The sequence below is a fragment of the Balearica regulorum genome, chromosome 2, assembly GCF_011004875.1.
Source record: "Balearica regulorum gibbericeps isolate bBalReg1 chromosome 2, bBalReg1.pri, whole genome shotgun sequence".
NCBI classification, from domain to species: Eukaryota; Metazoa; Chordata; class Aves; order Gruiformes; family Gruidae; genus Balearica; species Balearica regulorum.
Genome location: NC_046185.1, coordinates 99980608 through 99996881, shown reverse-complemented (window position 1 = coordinate 99996881; position 16274 = coordinate 99980608). Strand labels below are relative to the sequence as shown.

The 16274-nt window shown below is 43.7% G+C and overlaps 2 protein-coding genes across 2 annotated transcripts in view; one reads left to right on the top strand and one right to left on the bottom strand.

Moving 5' to 3' along the window:
* Positions 1-16274, bottom strand: part of RNF182 (ring finger protein 182) — a 405114-nt gene that overhangs the window by 59515 nt on the left and 329325 nt on the right. The window lies entirely within an intron of this gene.
* CD83 (CD83 molecule) lies at positions 420-15018 on the top strand. The gene is made up of 5 exons (XM_010311422.2): positions 420-570; positions 699-829; positions 10979-11195; positions 11309-11412; positions 13229-15018. The coding sequence occupies exons 1-5, from the start codon at positions 528-530 to the stop codon at positions 13385-13387; spliced, it is 654 nt and encodes a 217-aa protein (XP_010309724.1). The 5' UTR covers positions 420-527; the 3' UTR covers positions 13388-15018.

Below are 16274 nucleotides of genomic sequence, written 5' to 3'. Positions count from 1 at the left end.
TGTCACAACCTGAGGGTTTAAATGTGGTTTCAGAAATGCCACTGCACACGGCCAACCTTTGCACAGACACTGTTCTGTTAGAGCTGTAGAGAGAAGGTTGAGAGGGGGTTTTGGGAGGCTGACAAACCCTTTCCCCTGCTGTTTTGTCACTCAGGAGAGAGATTCTTTCAGTGCTGATTTTGACGCCCTTCATGCCGACCCACAGTGCCCCATGATCAACCTTATTTCTGTTCAGATCAACACAGAGGGGGGAAAAACACCTGAAAAAAATAAAGGAGGCGAGGTGCCACCCATGCAGGCGGTTGCAGAAAAGGGAGTGACCTAACAGACTGAATGGGAGGAGCACTGGCTCCTATACGTAGGGATTTTCCCTGTGACGGGGGACTTCAAGATAAGCCGCCTGGGGATTCCCCAGTCTGCCTCCAGAAATATCACTCTAGAAGCAGTAACGGTTTCACTCTGCTCTCACAGTCCATCCTGTGAAGAGGCTCGCTGCTGCTGCTCTGTGATTTGAAGCAGCAAAAGCCATGTCTTCGGTAGTCTACGTTCTGCTCATCACCCTGTGCAATGGTAAGTGGGGAGCCTTGCATTTTTCATTCTTGTTTTTAACATTTGTTTTGCGTGGATATGTTTTGGGAAGACAGGAAGGATTATCTAGGCAATCTCTTTTAACGGCAACGTGTACCTGTGCTTTGCAGTTTGGCGCTTGATCCGTGGGGCTTCTGTGGTCGTCCCAGATGTTGCTGTGAGATGTGCTGAAGAAGTGCTGCTGCCCTGTAAAGTTCTTCGGGACTCCTCAATCACCTACCAGACAGCAACTTGGTATAAAGTAAGAAAAAAGCCTAAGTTACTTGAGCAGTCTGCTTTGCTTTCCTACCTGATACTGGCTTCTCTTGTACAAAATGGGTTATTTTATGAAGAGGCATCCTCCTGTCAGTGTGGCAGAGATAAGGCAGCAAGGAAAGCATTTGAGCTGGTTACAGAGAACAGGCGTTTTCCATGTCATTGTGATCCCTGAATTGCTCTTGGCCTGCTTTTCTACATAACTATTGCTAGCTTCCAGGGATCAGAATTCGGGTGATGCCCCATGTACAGCCTGCCAAATACTATTCCAAAGAGGAGTCTTTCCAGGATCTTTTTTCAGAGCAAAAAATGGTATTTAAACCTTGCAACATCAATGATGTCCTTTGGTTAATCTCCCCCCAAACAGGAGCTGTTTTTTTTTCCTTTGAAATAGAAGAACTAAACAAGTACTTGCTATTCTTTAGGAAGATTTGGCTATTGGGGGTAGACATAAGGGCAGGGCATGAAGGCGGCAGATGGAGAGCTAGAAATTCTGAGTTATCTCTTCGCAGTCACAGAGTAGAAATCACATCTTGACTGTCCTGGTTCAGAATTCCCATCTCCAAAGCAGGAGAGCCTTGCTAACCACCTATTTGCAGGAGGGGCTGCAAGGATCAATCGGCTAACGAGCATAAAAGTTCTGCTCAATACTTTCAAGATGAAATTTCTCATAGAAAGAGAGGCAGAGCTGCCCAGTGGTTGAAGAAATGGCTGTTGATTTGTTGTGCAGAACAGTGTATTTGCATCTCAGTGGATAGTTTCAGCTTATGGTGTGAGCCAAATTAACAGGAAAAAAAAAAAGAAGGTTTTGTTGTCCCCCATTCCCAGCCATGCACTCCTGCCGCTTACTGTAGGTCAGTCCTGGTGGTCCTCTGGTTGCCTGTTGAGTCGACTCACTGTTGCCTGTTGTAGTGGTTGAAAAATCAATCTGTGAATAAGGATTTTGTGGGTTACAGAGTTGAATTACTTTCCCATGTGAGGGCAGAGCAGTGGAACGGAAGGGAAAAGCCTCCATTTTCAGTGGGTGAAAACTGTTAATTTCTCTCTGCCAAAACATAAAGCCACAGCCTTGGCTTCATCAGCAGTTTGATCAGATATAGTTTTAAAAGTATTCCCTATGGTAAACCAACAAAGAGGGTTATTAAATAGGACTTCTGTGGTTGAAACTTGCAATGCATCTGAGTTTCAGTCCTGGTACAACAACGAGCATCTGCCTGCTCACTAGGTGACAATTGCAACCCAAAGGTATCTAACTCCAAGAGAGCTGTTTTGAACATCTGGCTACCAGCCCATCAGCAAGTCCAGCATCTATAGTCTCCTCCTTTTTCCAAAAAGTTTAACTAAGTGCGGGTGGGAGACAGAGAGGACAGAGTAAAGCATTTGGTTGAACATTTCTGTGGGAGCTGGGATAGGTGTCAACTTATTCTTTTTTGCTTTCTGCTTCAAAAGCTGGATAAGGACATGTACTTTCCAAACAGGGACATGCTGATTATTTAAGGGAACTTTTTTCCCCACAGAGCCTAGGCAGGGCAGGGAGCTCATTGCAGGCAAACCATGCTGTCTGGTGGACCTTGAGAAGTTCAGTAGAAGTGGTAAGGGGTGGAGGAAAAAACAGAGACGTTGACTGGAGCCCTCAAAATTCTCCCCCAAACCAGTGCTGGGAGTCAACAAGAACAGTCTCAGCAGGCTGAAGCGTGGGGGTCCTCCAGAAGCACGTCCTTCTGAGCTCAGTGGCGGCTGGGAGGGCCAGGCTGTCAACAGGAGCCAAAAGCCATTGCCCTGATGAAAGAGCGTAAGGAAACACTGTAGACTCATTTCTGTGTTGTCTTGTAGCTCTTTACAGCTCCACCTGGGCACAAAAGGACCGCACATGCAGGAGAGGGTGATTTTTGACGATGCCTTTGTGCGTGCCCCTTCCTGGGCAGCCCTCACTAGCGCTGCTTCCCTTTGCGGCAGTCAGGCTGTTACAGGCCGGACTGCCACTGCCCGTCCCCTGCCCTGTCCCACCCGTCTCTTCTCCCTCCGTGCTCTCCTCGCTCTTCCTGCTTCATCCATTTCGCTCAGGAAAAGACTTTTTTTTCCCAGTGCCCAGCATGACAGGACCTCATGCTATTTTTCTCTGCTGGCACTGACAAAACTAGAAGTAGTAACAAACTGGCTATCTTCAACTCCTGCCACCATCCTCAGGGGCCGATGGCACCATCTATGGTACTGCAGTCTTCCGGTTACTCATCCCAGGAGAGAGGTGGGAAGTGAGGCCAGGAGTTAACGCCACTCTTGATTATGCTAGCCTAAACCACAGTTGCAGCCATATTAGGAAAAGCACAGCACCAAAGCTAAAAAGCCTAACTCTCGGCAGAAAAATTTAATTTAGGCTCAGTGTTATGTACTGAAGAAGTCTTGCTGCTTCTACTCGTGGGGCTAGCTGAACAGGCAGCAGCTTGAAGTTCTCGCCTCTCCTCTCTGCTGCGGTCCCCACCCAGCACCGCAAAAGGAGGGTGGGGGAATGGCAGAGCATGACTGGGCTACCCAATGTAGAGAATTAACCTGTTATTTAAAAAACAGCTACTGAAGGATTAATCAATAAACACTACGTATACCCCCAAAGGGCTAATTAAAAGGTAATTCCAACAAATGGTATGAAATTTCAGACTATAAAGTTCAAGCAGCTGCTAGGCTAAATCTTGGGTATGAGGTCACTTTGAACTGTGCAGTAAATGCAAGCAATTAACCTTTGCTTCTGCTGCTTTTAAAAAAAATGATGGCGACAACATTATGGTGCTGCACGTGCAGCTGTCTGCGCAGGATGAACGCTCAGCAAACAACCCTCTCCTTCCCACTGGCACCTCTGCATGCTCTGACCAATTAAGGGGTACTTTTAAACACTGCTACACTCTGCTTAAAAAAAAAAAAAAAAGGATGCTATTTAAAAGTACTTGCTTTTTAAGTTTTGTATGAAGAAGTAATTGTTTAAAGGAATTAATATCGTGATGTCAAAGTCAACTGGATGTAAAAAGGAAGTATTGCATTCAACAGTTCCTTCACTTTTGCTAATGTCTCATACTGCAAAAAGGCATTGCATTTAACTCGTCCGCCCAGTATCCTTGGAGCTAATTAGATTATTCACATGCATGAAGTCACGCGTGTAAGTAGTTTTGTGCAGAATCAGGACCACAGTCAGCTCAGGCAAAATGATTTTTACTTGGAAATACTTGAAGAAGGCAGGCCTAGCACACTGAGGAGAAGGTACAGCACCAAGTCCTCTTCCAGCCTCGTGCAACTCTCATCCCATTCACTACGTGGCCATGAAAAAGTTAAGAGAGTTCATAATGATGATACCCTTTAAGTGTGGTTCATTTTAGGACTGCTGGTCAACCTACATGTCATAAAAACATATATGAGCAGCATGGAAGTTTGCCAACCGAGAACTGAAATCTAGGTTATTTTTGCACAAGCACCCAGGCGCTGGGAATTGTATATGGAAATACTGGTTTGAATCTCTATGGCCCACCTAGGAAACAAGAATCTGGGTAATGAAACTTTACTTACCTTTCTGCCTTGTAGGGCTATTGAAAACCAGTTTCTCCTTGCGTAGCCCATTGAAAATGAGAACTGCTTCATAAAACCTCATAATTATCACTTTATATCCAGTTTGAAAACCACGTTTAAAACACACACAAATGAAGTCCCAGTGGATATTTCACTATTTTGTTCATGTGATAGCCAGAAAAGTCTTAATCTAAAACAAATCTTGAGGAAGAGGAAAGAAGGCTGTGCTTCAGTGGAGAGAAGTCTGCTAACTTTATAACACTTCCCTGAAAAATATGAAATTGTGGCAGAATTAGAGGTGGAAGCCATATTACAAAATAAGAATAAACCTTATAGACATTTAATATTAATCACACCTTCCTTCAAAGGAAATTATTTTTGCTAAGTGTGCATAGCTATTATCTATTAGCATAGTTAAATAGTTGCTAAATTACTTCAGTCTAATTTGTAACATACCAAAAGAAATGCAGTCAAATGCTCCTCAGACATTTGTTCAGCTCCAAGTAGCTCCAACACATTAATGATTTAGACAGGAAGGGAGCAGTGGAAATGATTTCATGACCAAAACAATTCCTCTGCCTGACACGAGCTAGTGCTGCATGCCCTTAGCTAAAAAAAACCCCCAAACCGCTAAAAAAAAAACCCCAAACCCCTAAACCAGAGGTTGTGTGGCTGAGTCAGAGGGCTTTTCCAGCTGGCTCATGTGTCACATTCAGTTCCTTTGCTGTTATTTCAGGATTGAGTTTTGGGTTTTCTTTTTTCCTCTCTCCCCCCACCCCCCCCCCCCAAGCACAGTCAGAGTTCATTCACATATGCCCATAATTTATGTCTGTTTTTTTCAAATTTAACATTGATATCTCTACATGACACTGTATAGGAACCACATGGATGCACCTTCAGCACTAATCAAATGTGAAAGTGCTTTTGTGCTGAAAAATACACCTATTAAGTGATTTCAGCTCAGTTGTGATTCATTATATGTTGGCTATTGGGCATTGCCAGAATTCTAGATATTTTGCTTCAGAAAATAAATACCTTCTGGCTGTATATAGTTTTTAGATCTCTTTAGCAGTCAGAAATTTCAACTTGGCCATTATTCCTGGTATAATTTTAAACAAAACCATTTTTACAATCATCCCACCCTCACAAGAAAATAAATTAATGTTAATACATTCCACCTTTAAACTGACATCAGTTTTGGACCTGAACCATTTTGTTTGAAATAAAAATTTCCTTTATGGGAAAAGTGGATTATATTGGCACTTTGATTTACCTGGGAGCCAACGTACCACCTTAGTCTGGGAAAAGTTTGATGAGAAAAGGTACTTAATGAGAGCAGAGAACATGAGTTAACAACTTCTTGCTCTCACATGTTACATGATAAAATTAAGTTTTAATTGATAGTTGGGTGTTAAGTACTACAGCATGGGCGAATTGCCTTTGTTTAATGGCACTATCATGTAATGCTGTAGCAGTTTTCAAAACTGCAGCTAAACCCCAGCCAGCTAGGATCAAGAAAAGTGCTGGTGTTCCTCCTCCTCCTTCCACCTTGTTTTTAGTTCTCTGAAAAAGAAATATTTGCTGAAGAGCACTTAAATTTTGGAGGCCTAATTATTCTACTTATTCTTCACAATTCATCCAGTCAGAGAACAGGAATGTATCAGCTCAGCGGTATTTTCAATCAAACCTAGCTCATTTTAATATCCACTGTATCACCACCACTGTTCTTACCAAAAAGCTCCAGGCTAGGAGAAATTTAACAGGAATCAGTCAATTGACTAGAGAATACATGTGGGAAAATCACCACCTCTTTAGACCAAGTGCTTCCAAGCTTTTGGGAACTAGAATAACTTTCAATTAAACTCACTAAAATAAGGCAACTAGAGCTGGTTGCTCAGGGCTGTGTCCAGTCGGGTTTTGAATATCTCCAAGGATGGAGACTCCCCACCTTCTCTGGGCAGCCCATTGCAGTGTTCAGTCACCCTCACAGTAAAAAAGGTTTTTCGTCTGTTTAAATGGAATTTCCCAAGTTTCAGTTTGTGTCCATCACCTCTTGTCTTGTCTCTGGAGGTCACTGAGAAGAGTCTGGCTTCAGCTTCTTTATGCCCCTGGCAATCAGGTACATATTGATAAGATGCCCCTGAGCCTTGTCTCCTCCTGGCTGAATGGTCCCGGCTCTCTCAGCCTCTCCTCAGATGTCAGATGCTCCAAGTCTTTAATCATCTTTCTAGCCCTTCACCAGACTCTCTCCCATATCTCCATGTCTCTCTTGTACTGGGGAGCCCAGCACTGGACCCAGCATTCCAGGTGTGTCTCACCAGGGCTGAGGAGAAGGATCACCTGCCTCCATCTGCTCGAGATGTTCTGCCTAGTGCAGCCCAGGAGGCTGTTGGCTTTCTTTGCCACAAGGGCTCATCGCTGGCTCATGCTCAACTTGGTGTCCTCAGGACACCAGGGCCTTCCCAGCAGGTTGGCCCCATCCTGTTCTGTTGCCTGGAGCTATTCTTCCCCAGGGGCAGGACTTGGCATTTCCATTTGCTGAACTTCATGAGGTTCCTGTCATCCCCTGTCCCCAGCCCGTCGAGGTCCCTCTGGATGGCAGCATGACCCTCTGGTATATCAGCCACTGCTCCCAGCTTTGTGTCATCTGCAAACTTGCTGAGCACGTGCCAGCGTCCAGGTTGTTAATGAAGGTGTCGGACAGTATCAGCCCCTGGGGGTAGCATTCCCTCTCACTGCTATGGTGGTGATGGAAAACAACAGACTTAGCCCCCTCAGCTGATTTCTGAGAAAGCCTGTCACAGACATTGCTGCTGGCCAATGTATGCGTGACAATAAACATAAACTCACATTTCTTTTGTTGTTTAATTTTCTTAATGGGTAGTTTTATGCAGATAGGCAGAATGATGCTGCCAGCCTGCAGGTCCCCGTTTCCCAGCAAAATTTTTGCTTCAGTAACCCCCAGCAGCCAGCATGGCAACGAGACCCTTTTTATGCAAATAGATTCAGCAGCATTTCTACTGGTCCCTGCACGAGTCATGATTTGCCTTTTGAATTTTGGTGAAGCCATTAAGATCAAACATGGGAGCAGGAAAAGACCACCTCCCTTTTCTCCTCCCTGTGGAAGTGGGGGGCAGGGGGAGCCGGTGCGCTGCAGCTTGCTCACCAGCGAGGTGGAAGGGAAATGAAATGCAAATGAAATGAACACAGGCGGAAAATATTTTGTCACTTATTAAAGAAGAGGATGGTCCCTACACAAGTGGATTGCTGTCACCAACAGCACTCGCTTCGATCCCTCTAAGCTTGTGTGGAATTAATTAGGTAAAACCCCTAGCATTTACCTTGGGCTGTGGTATCACCTGGAGGAGACTTGGCATGAATTAGCGCTGGATTATCATAGGAGCTTGAGCTGCGAAATGACCTGTCTAGTGACAGTCTGCCAAGTAATTCACAGGAGGTGGCAAACAAAGTGGCATTTTCATAATTTTAATTAGGTTGGGCGGGGGGGGAGGGGAAGTTTAGCTTGAATAGAGTAAGAGGCAGAATGATGACCTTACTGAACATCTCACAGACTTCCTTTTATGCGGCTGGGATATGGGAACGCACTCTGCAAATTTTCTCAAGTGTTTCCTCACTGCTTAGAGAATTTAAAAAGTGAGGCACTGATGTTTTTTTGATAAGATAATAGAAGATAAGATTGCAGTGGAAAAAAGGCTCGGTTCAGGCATCAGAGAGAGTTTCTGTGACCTCTGAGTAGGGATGGATGTACTGCATGCAGAGGCTAGAAAAATGCCACCAGATGTCTCTGCAGCCTAAGAGATGTAGGGAGGCTGCTGGGCACACCAGCACCGCCACGGACTGCCCTGCCCGCCTTTGCTCTTCAGCAAAGGGGAGATTTAATAGAGAAAGAGGGGCAGGCAAACCCCGAATTAAACCCACGCATATCAACCGCTCCTCCTTCTCCCCAAACGCAAACGTTTGCGACCCCCGTCCAGATCGCGACTGGTTTCTCCCTAAGTGAGTGAGCCAGATTAAGCCTCAAAGTAACTTTTTCTTCTGTTTTGGGGAAAGGCCGTTCATGCTGCTTCACAGGCAGTGCTTTTGCCTGAACAGAACAAGTCTGTGCAAGGCAAAGTTCTGACTTGCTTGTCTCCGGGGTCACTGTCGCTGTGCTTGTGACACCAGCTGAACACCCTGAGAAGCAATAATCAATCCTGTCCCTCAGTGTCTCCATAAAATAGCGAATTTAAATCGTTTACCAAAAATCTCACTGGGAATAAGCGCATGGTCAGGCATAGGATACATGGACTTAATTTACTCCTCCCTTATATTAGCAGTGGTGATTACAATTGCATACAGAAAGATCAAAGTGTTTTCTGATTCCCAGGTCTCAGCCACAAGAATCACAGCACCATTTACCACTCAAGACACCAATTATTTACGCTACCAGTGAATTAAAAAAAAAAAAAAGAAAAAAAGAAAAAGAAAAAACTCAAAACTAATCTTCTATGTTTAGCTCAGACCTCCTATCTGCATTTTAGGGTAATGCAAAGGGCAGCCAGGCTGGTTCTCTTTGTTGCCCTGTGGGCAGTTTTAAATTTCACTGAGGAAGGGGGTGGTAAGGGAAGGGAGAGTGGCAAAAATTAGATCTGAGGGAGGTCAACTCTATCCACTTAACTGCTATTGACCCACTTGTAACCAGAGCTGAGCCCAGCCTGGCTATTGGAATTCCTCTGGCCACATCCCTGACAAAGTGCAGGGCACAAAAACATCTAAATCCCCGTAGCACAGTGAAGTCCCTCCAGCCTGAAAACCACCATAGATACTGCTCGTCTCATAGCTGCTTGAGGCTGAGTGTAATAAGAGGAGAAGCTGAGGTAAATTTACTGGAGGATTAAGAGGAAGAAGGTACTTTCTTCCCTCTTGCTGGGTAAAGTGTGGAAAGCCCCAGGGAATTATGCTCTGTGTTTCAGTTGATGTACTAAAAAACCCAAACCTTTCTGAGAAAGGATCTTTACAATTATGAAAATCTTGTGCTTTAGCCTGATTCCCCAGTTCCTGAAAAGTTCCCCAACTTGCAGCTTGTTCTACACCATTTTAGGGCTGCAAAAGTAGCAAATGGAGCTATATAATGCTCCATTTTTATAATGGAGCATCAGGCCCGTATTTCTCTCCAGACTCCCAAGTATACTTTCCTCATGCAAATACATGAAAAGGAAACCAGATAGGCCTAGCCTCAGTATGAGAAAATTGTGTTAATTTTAATAACTTACAGTGTAACTGTTATACCCTGATGCAGTAGCTATACTGAGAGAAAATAAGCACCAACATGCAACCCAAAAATGTGTCTATTAAAGTAAAATAATAATAATAAAAAAGCCTTGGCTTACATTAGCTATAGGTTTGGCTGAAAAGCTGAGCCTTGGACTGTATGAGCTGGCTCTGGCTCTGCTGGTCCACAGAAGGACTGAATTCATTACTCAGGAAACCTTCACGGAGGGCACGCTGCCTCAAATCCCAGGGAAGCAACGTCGATGAATAAGAATGGACACAGGCTAATTCAAACCCTTCTCCCATCTTTCAAATCAAGTTAGTGATTTCTCTTTTCTTTGTGGTTCCCAGCCAATTGTCATTTTCAGTGCATCCTATCGCCCTGCAGTACAAACTGTTCTGGGAATACACTTCATTCCTCCAGCAGCCTCTGAGCAATGCCAAGGAATGTAGCTCTTCTGGTTACAATTAAGAAATTCAACATACAAATGCTCCCCAAGTGCACCAGAACCTGCTTGTGACCTTCACGCAACCGAATCTGAAGGAGTTGAAGTAATTTTTTGCTCTTTGGTTCCAATAAAGAATGGAGGGGAAGGGGGGGGGGAAAAACCCCCATTCCTCCAGAGAGGCACCGTGGTTTCAGGGGTCAGCTGCACAGAAACTGGCACAGGGAAATGCAGTTTCCAGGGCTGCGTTCCCACGAGGAGCTCCGGGCTGCGGGGTCGCTGGGAGGATGCCAGCCCGTGGCTGGCAGAGCCGACGCGCTGCGGCGTTCTTGCTGGGCGGGCAGGTTTAATTCCCAGCAGCGCACGACGGCAAATCTGCCGGCAGGACGAGCGGAGACGGCGGTGGAGCCTACCTGCCTGCTGCACCGCTCTCCCGGGGACCCCTGGTCCCCAGAGCCAGCGCTAAGCAGCTGGGTAGGGCTGCCTCTTGCTGCCTCAGCTCCATCCCCGTGGAACGTCTCTCTCTGGCTGAACTCTTTTGGGGCCTCTGCGTAGACGCTTTGAGAGCAAACTCTGCCGCTGCCTTTTATCATGTTACCTCTCTCCCAGGATTGTGTCCAGGTGAGGCAGATTAAGAAGCTATTACAGAATAACTCTATAGGATCTATTTATAAATATAGCATCTATTTAAGCAAAAAAAGCAAATACTTTTTGATCATGAGCATGAACATGTTAGATGTTTTTAAGGTTCCCCATTCCCCCCTCTTCAGCCTCTGCATTTTCAGCCATAAGCCAGCTTTAAAACTCTTTCCCCTAAAACTCAATACGACACTGTTGCCCAAGAGAAGAAATATATTTGTGTTTTCCAGATATCTGGAGAGAGCGAAGGAGTAGCATGGAAAATCCTTGATGTGGAATCTCATTATCCAAAAGAACTTGGGGGGTCCCTGGAGCTCTCCAATGACACCTCCTTTTCACTGAGGATCAAAAATGCGACCGGCCGAAACAGCGGGACATATAAGTGCATTTTGGGGGAACAGAGCGGAGAACGCAATCTGAGCAGCACAGTCACATTACAAGTAACAGGTACAGTAGAGACTTTTGACTGTCCCATGCTCCACATGGCATTTCATGAAGGTAACAGTTCAAAAATCTTTTATGAACACCAGAACAATGTAACACCTAACTTTACATTTTAGGTTGCCCTGGAATACAAGATGAAAAATTAAAAAAATACAAAGCCGAGCTTTTCATGCTGACTTGCCTTGGGATTTTTTACTTGCTGCTCATCTTTTTTACCTGTGTAAGTAATTCCCTTTCTTATAAACAAACCAACCAAAACCAACAAAAACCAAACCCTGCTCATTTTCTCTGCTAGCACCACCTTAACACAACCAGTCAGAAGTTGGTGTTCATACTTAATTGATGATCAAATCCTTTAAATACACAGTATTTTCAAAGCCAGAGGAAACTCAGGTGCACGAGGAACACAGGATGGAGTCCCAAAGAGATAAAACATTTCATTGCACCCTGATCTAACTCAAACCGGTTACTACCCTGCACCTTGCTGCCCATTTCTGTTTCCAGTCACCCTGAGTGCAAGCTACTCTTCAGTTTAAGGGCACATCAACAGCTCTTCTGGTTTGGTACTTGGGAACAGCATTTGCCTGAGATGGAGGCACAGGCCCCTGGGATCCCTTCCCCACCCATGGCATTGCTTTGTGTGGTGGCATGGTAGACAAGTTCAAGTCCACCTATTTTTTTGCCTCAATTTCCATACCTGTAAATTGGTGACAACCTCATCTCAGATGGGCATTTTTGTGAAGCTCCAGCTTTCTTGGTAAACAGACATTTTTAAGGTCCTTAGAAAATAACCTCCTCAGGGTTTTATCCGTACCCTTAATGCTGGCACATAGTTCTGGGAAAGGTGGGGAGAGGAGGTACTTGGGAACCTCAGTTCACAGAAGCAAAACTATGTTTTGTCTGCGGTAGCGGTGAAGTCACCCCCTCGTGCAGAAAAACCAGGAGGTCTGTGCCTCCCGGCTTAAAGGCAGCACGAGCCTCGGGACTCGGTGCAGTGCAACACCGGCTGCATTTCTAATTCAAAACAAAACAAAACCAACCCCATCATTTTGGGAGGTCAAATTTAACTTTTGCTGCCTATTTCATATTTGCCTTCTTGTTTTGCTCCTCAGCAGATGAATCATAACTGTTGATTGGAGAATATCTAATTAGCTGCAGCTAAATGTAGCTTTTCATGTATCTTCAGGGAGCAATTAAATTTATGCCTGTCTCTTTTTTCGATTGACAATCCTGCCAGTAATTTGTGTCATTCAGACTAAAGTTTGACAAGATAAATCTTGTAGGAATTTGTTAGGATGAAAGTATGAAAGCACAGATATCACTCAGAAGAGACAGATGCCCCTGTTCTGCTCAGTGTCCTGAAAGAATTTCAGGTCTCTACAGAAACTTCTCCTTCCCATACGTAAAAAAAAGTCCCAGTTTTAGTGGTGCAGTTAAAGAAAAGCAGAGCCTGTAGTGAAGATAACCACTCTGGCAGAATTAGGTGTATCTTACTCTTGGGTGAGGTCCAGTCTCAGGTATCAACCTAGCTTTCATCAAAATTTAATATTGCCCTGATCTCACAAGTGAGCTTCATTATTTAAAATGCCTGTTAAGTTCTTACAGGTTGCCTTGTCCTCCCTTTAGTGGAGATTGTGCCTTATCTGCTCTGAACTCAACAGTGACATTAAGTTTAAGATTAGTTGGCAGGACTGGGACTTTACTTTGACAAGCTGACAAAAATATTTCACGTACTGGCCTGTTATTGAAGGCAGGTGGAAACACACTTGCAAGAGTGATGCAAGGCCTGTTCATATGAAAACTTGAATTAAATATAAATTTCCTTTTTTGATGAAGGTCTTTGTCCTATAAATCTCCTCAATTGAGCAAGAAACGGCAGCTTTTCTTTGTACTGGATGCTTCTCCTGACAAACAAATGGAAAAGGTCTAATGAGCTGTAGTTAGCAAGGAGAAAAAGCAAAACTTTCAAACTTTAAAAAAACTGCCTTTCACAGGAATTCTCAGTTTTAAGCTTTCCTTTCTGTTTTCTCTTTTAGACATGTCTAAGAAAAGAGAGTATGTCTCCCAATTATCAAAAAAACAGACCAGATATGAAACACATGCTCACCCTCATCAATGTACACGAAATGATAACTCTCCAGGATTTAAACAGCAACAGCACTTGCAAAAATGAGCTTACTTTAAGTTCTGTCTAAGTCGACATTGACAGCACGATGGGCTCATCAGTAGACACGACATGAGCTGGATGGCCGAGCGGTATGGAGAGGAAATAAACGCTAATGTATGACTTCTTCAGAATAGCCTGAAAGCATAGGTAACCTGTTGGTGATCTGCTCGCGCCGGAGAAGCCTTCGAAAAAGCACTCTTATGCACTACAGTAACTTTTAGGAGGTAGGCAGCTAAGAAATACCATTACAGCTACACAACGGTGTTACGATGCTGTTATGAAGTTGCCGTCAACTTTATTTCACTCTGCTGTGCAGCCCTCTTGTTTTGGGCAAGAACACACCCGTGCCATGGAGGCCAGGTTATGGGGAGGCCACGGCAGCACAAAGCTGAGGGATTAAGCTCTTCACTGAACTAACAGCTCTCGTCTTTCAAAAGCAAACACAACAGGTGCTACAGTATGGAAAGATAAGTGTGCGGGGCCGTCTCTGCTCCGTGCTCCGAGCCTGATGCTGGATGGAGTTCCTTTAGTGCAAGCAGGATGTAAATTGTCCTGTGATGTTCAAGTAAGCTGAAGAGGTAACTTCATGCTCTTGTCCTGGGTTAATCAGATCAACATTTGTTTTTAAATCTGAGCGTGACAGGCTGAAATGTAAGAAGGGAGAAAATGCTCTGGAAGTCTTGTCTGGACCAAGAGGAACTTTCTGTCTCTGCAAGAGAAGTAGGGACGTACTTGCATAATGGGTCCATCAGTTATTTCTCAGAGGCATCTCCACAGGAAGTTTCAAAGAGACTGTTTAGAGCAATGAAAGTAGGAATGAAGCAGCCTGTGAAATTAAGGACATGTAAAGCTGACTTATTTTGTGGTTTATAAAACATGAAGCCAAACGTATGCAACACCCACGTCAGTCAAGTTACACAAGCGATGACCAAAGCCATGGCTTCAAAGAAATCAGCTGTCCATATCTTTGGGATATATTGTCAGCTGTGAGATACAGGAATGGAAGATGAGGCATATGAAGACCTGCTTTTGGTGCTGACAGTGTGTAGTATATGCGAAACAAGGACATGAGAAAAGCTGAACTCAGGCACACGGTATAAGGGAGAGAAAGCTTGTCCTCTTGGACTGAAGAAAGCAAGAGAGATTTTGGAGTCTGAAATCAAGGAACCTCCTTTATTGGGCTGCTGGTGCAGAACATGAAGCAAGGAGTCTAGAATGACTGTGGGCATATATGCCACAACATGAGAATTTGCAAGCACTTAAGAACACAATCTTAAAAAAAACCCAACAAACCTTCAAGAGTTAAACTGCAACATTAGGCTGCTAATGACAAAAAATTAAACTGCTATGACAAAGATGCTATTTCTGTAATCCTTTGACTAATTTTCAAGCGCTGACAGGAGGAAAGCACTGTGCATCACTCAGTAGTGCCTCTGTGAGCAGGGCAGATGTCTCCATTGAGGGAGTTGAAGGGGCTCCTGACCAGAAGAATGGTTACAAGGGATATGCAATTTACTTAGAGCATAGTAAATTAATGCCACATTTTCATTTTATAATCAATTTTTTATATATAAGTGTAACATACTTGAAATAAAAATTGAGAGGTAACCTACCATTTGTTTTTGCGTGCTACTATGGCAAATAAACCCAGAAATACTCCGCATCAATTGCATTTTATTTTACAACCAACATAATTACATCAAATAATGTAGATGCCTGATCCAGCCTCTTCTGTGGGAGATGGTATGTATGCGTGTATAATTGATTAAGCAATGGATAACTTTAGGCATTTCTAAGAAGCTCAGATAATTTAAATTTTCCTCAAAATTTCACTTTCTGTCCAAAGTACATTCTAAACCACCTGTTCCCTACTGACAGGAAAAGTCATTAAGGAAAACACAAGAGTATTTCAGTCTAACCAGGATCACTTTTAAATACGGCGCACCATCATGGGTGACCGATACATTTAGTTCACAATAATACAAGCTAAATGTACACGTAAAATAACCAACCTAGGGTACATCGAGTCTCTTCATTTGATTAGAAAGGCTTAATACCTGACAGTCCTAGTTTTTTGAGTTTTGATTTTTTAAAATTATTTTTAAGTTTTGCTTTAGGAGAGTGGACAAGAGGAAGGAAGGGAAAATTCAGTTGGAAGGGTTGATAATTAATCGGCAGCAAAGGCTGAAACCCTTTTAAAATTATTTCTCCAGGTGTATAAATAGGATCAGATCAGATAGGACAGAATGAAAAAAGGGACTTTGTATGAACAACTATGCCCATTATTTTTTCCCCGAGCCAAACTGTCTGCAGAACAGAAAATTTGGCTGGATACAACACCACTGGGAGTCAAATTTCAGGCTCAGAAATTTTGGGCTGTTTGATTCTGGGGATTTGCTGTAGGCCCAGCTGTGCAGTTGAAGTGATCGAGGTCACTTAAATGCATTAAAGAGTTTAGAAGGAGTAAGCAGTGAGAAAGCCAAGATGCTTGACTGAATCACAGAGCTGGAGAGAAACAGGCAACGTCCTAGAGCGATGAAGGTACCTGCACATCTGGGCTGTAAAGGATGTAAAGAAACTGTTGTGGCACTGTAGGACAAAAAAATAACATTAGCTAAAAATATTACGAATGAGAACCAGACAAGTGAAGGATAAAAGCTAACATTTACAGCAACTTCAGCACTAACAGGGACAAAAAAAGAAAAAAAATCACGTGCTGGCTGAAAATCTTACAGAATGAGCTACGCATTTTTCAACATAGTATCTCAGAAGAGACAATCCTTTCCTTGCAATATGGACCTATTCATATTTCCAAATCACTGCCTCAGCTAGCCTGGCATACAGGGGATGAGCACATGCACATGTTCTTTACACTAACCCTTCATTATTAAAGGGAATGTGTTGTGGATTGCACA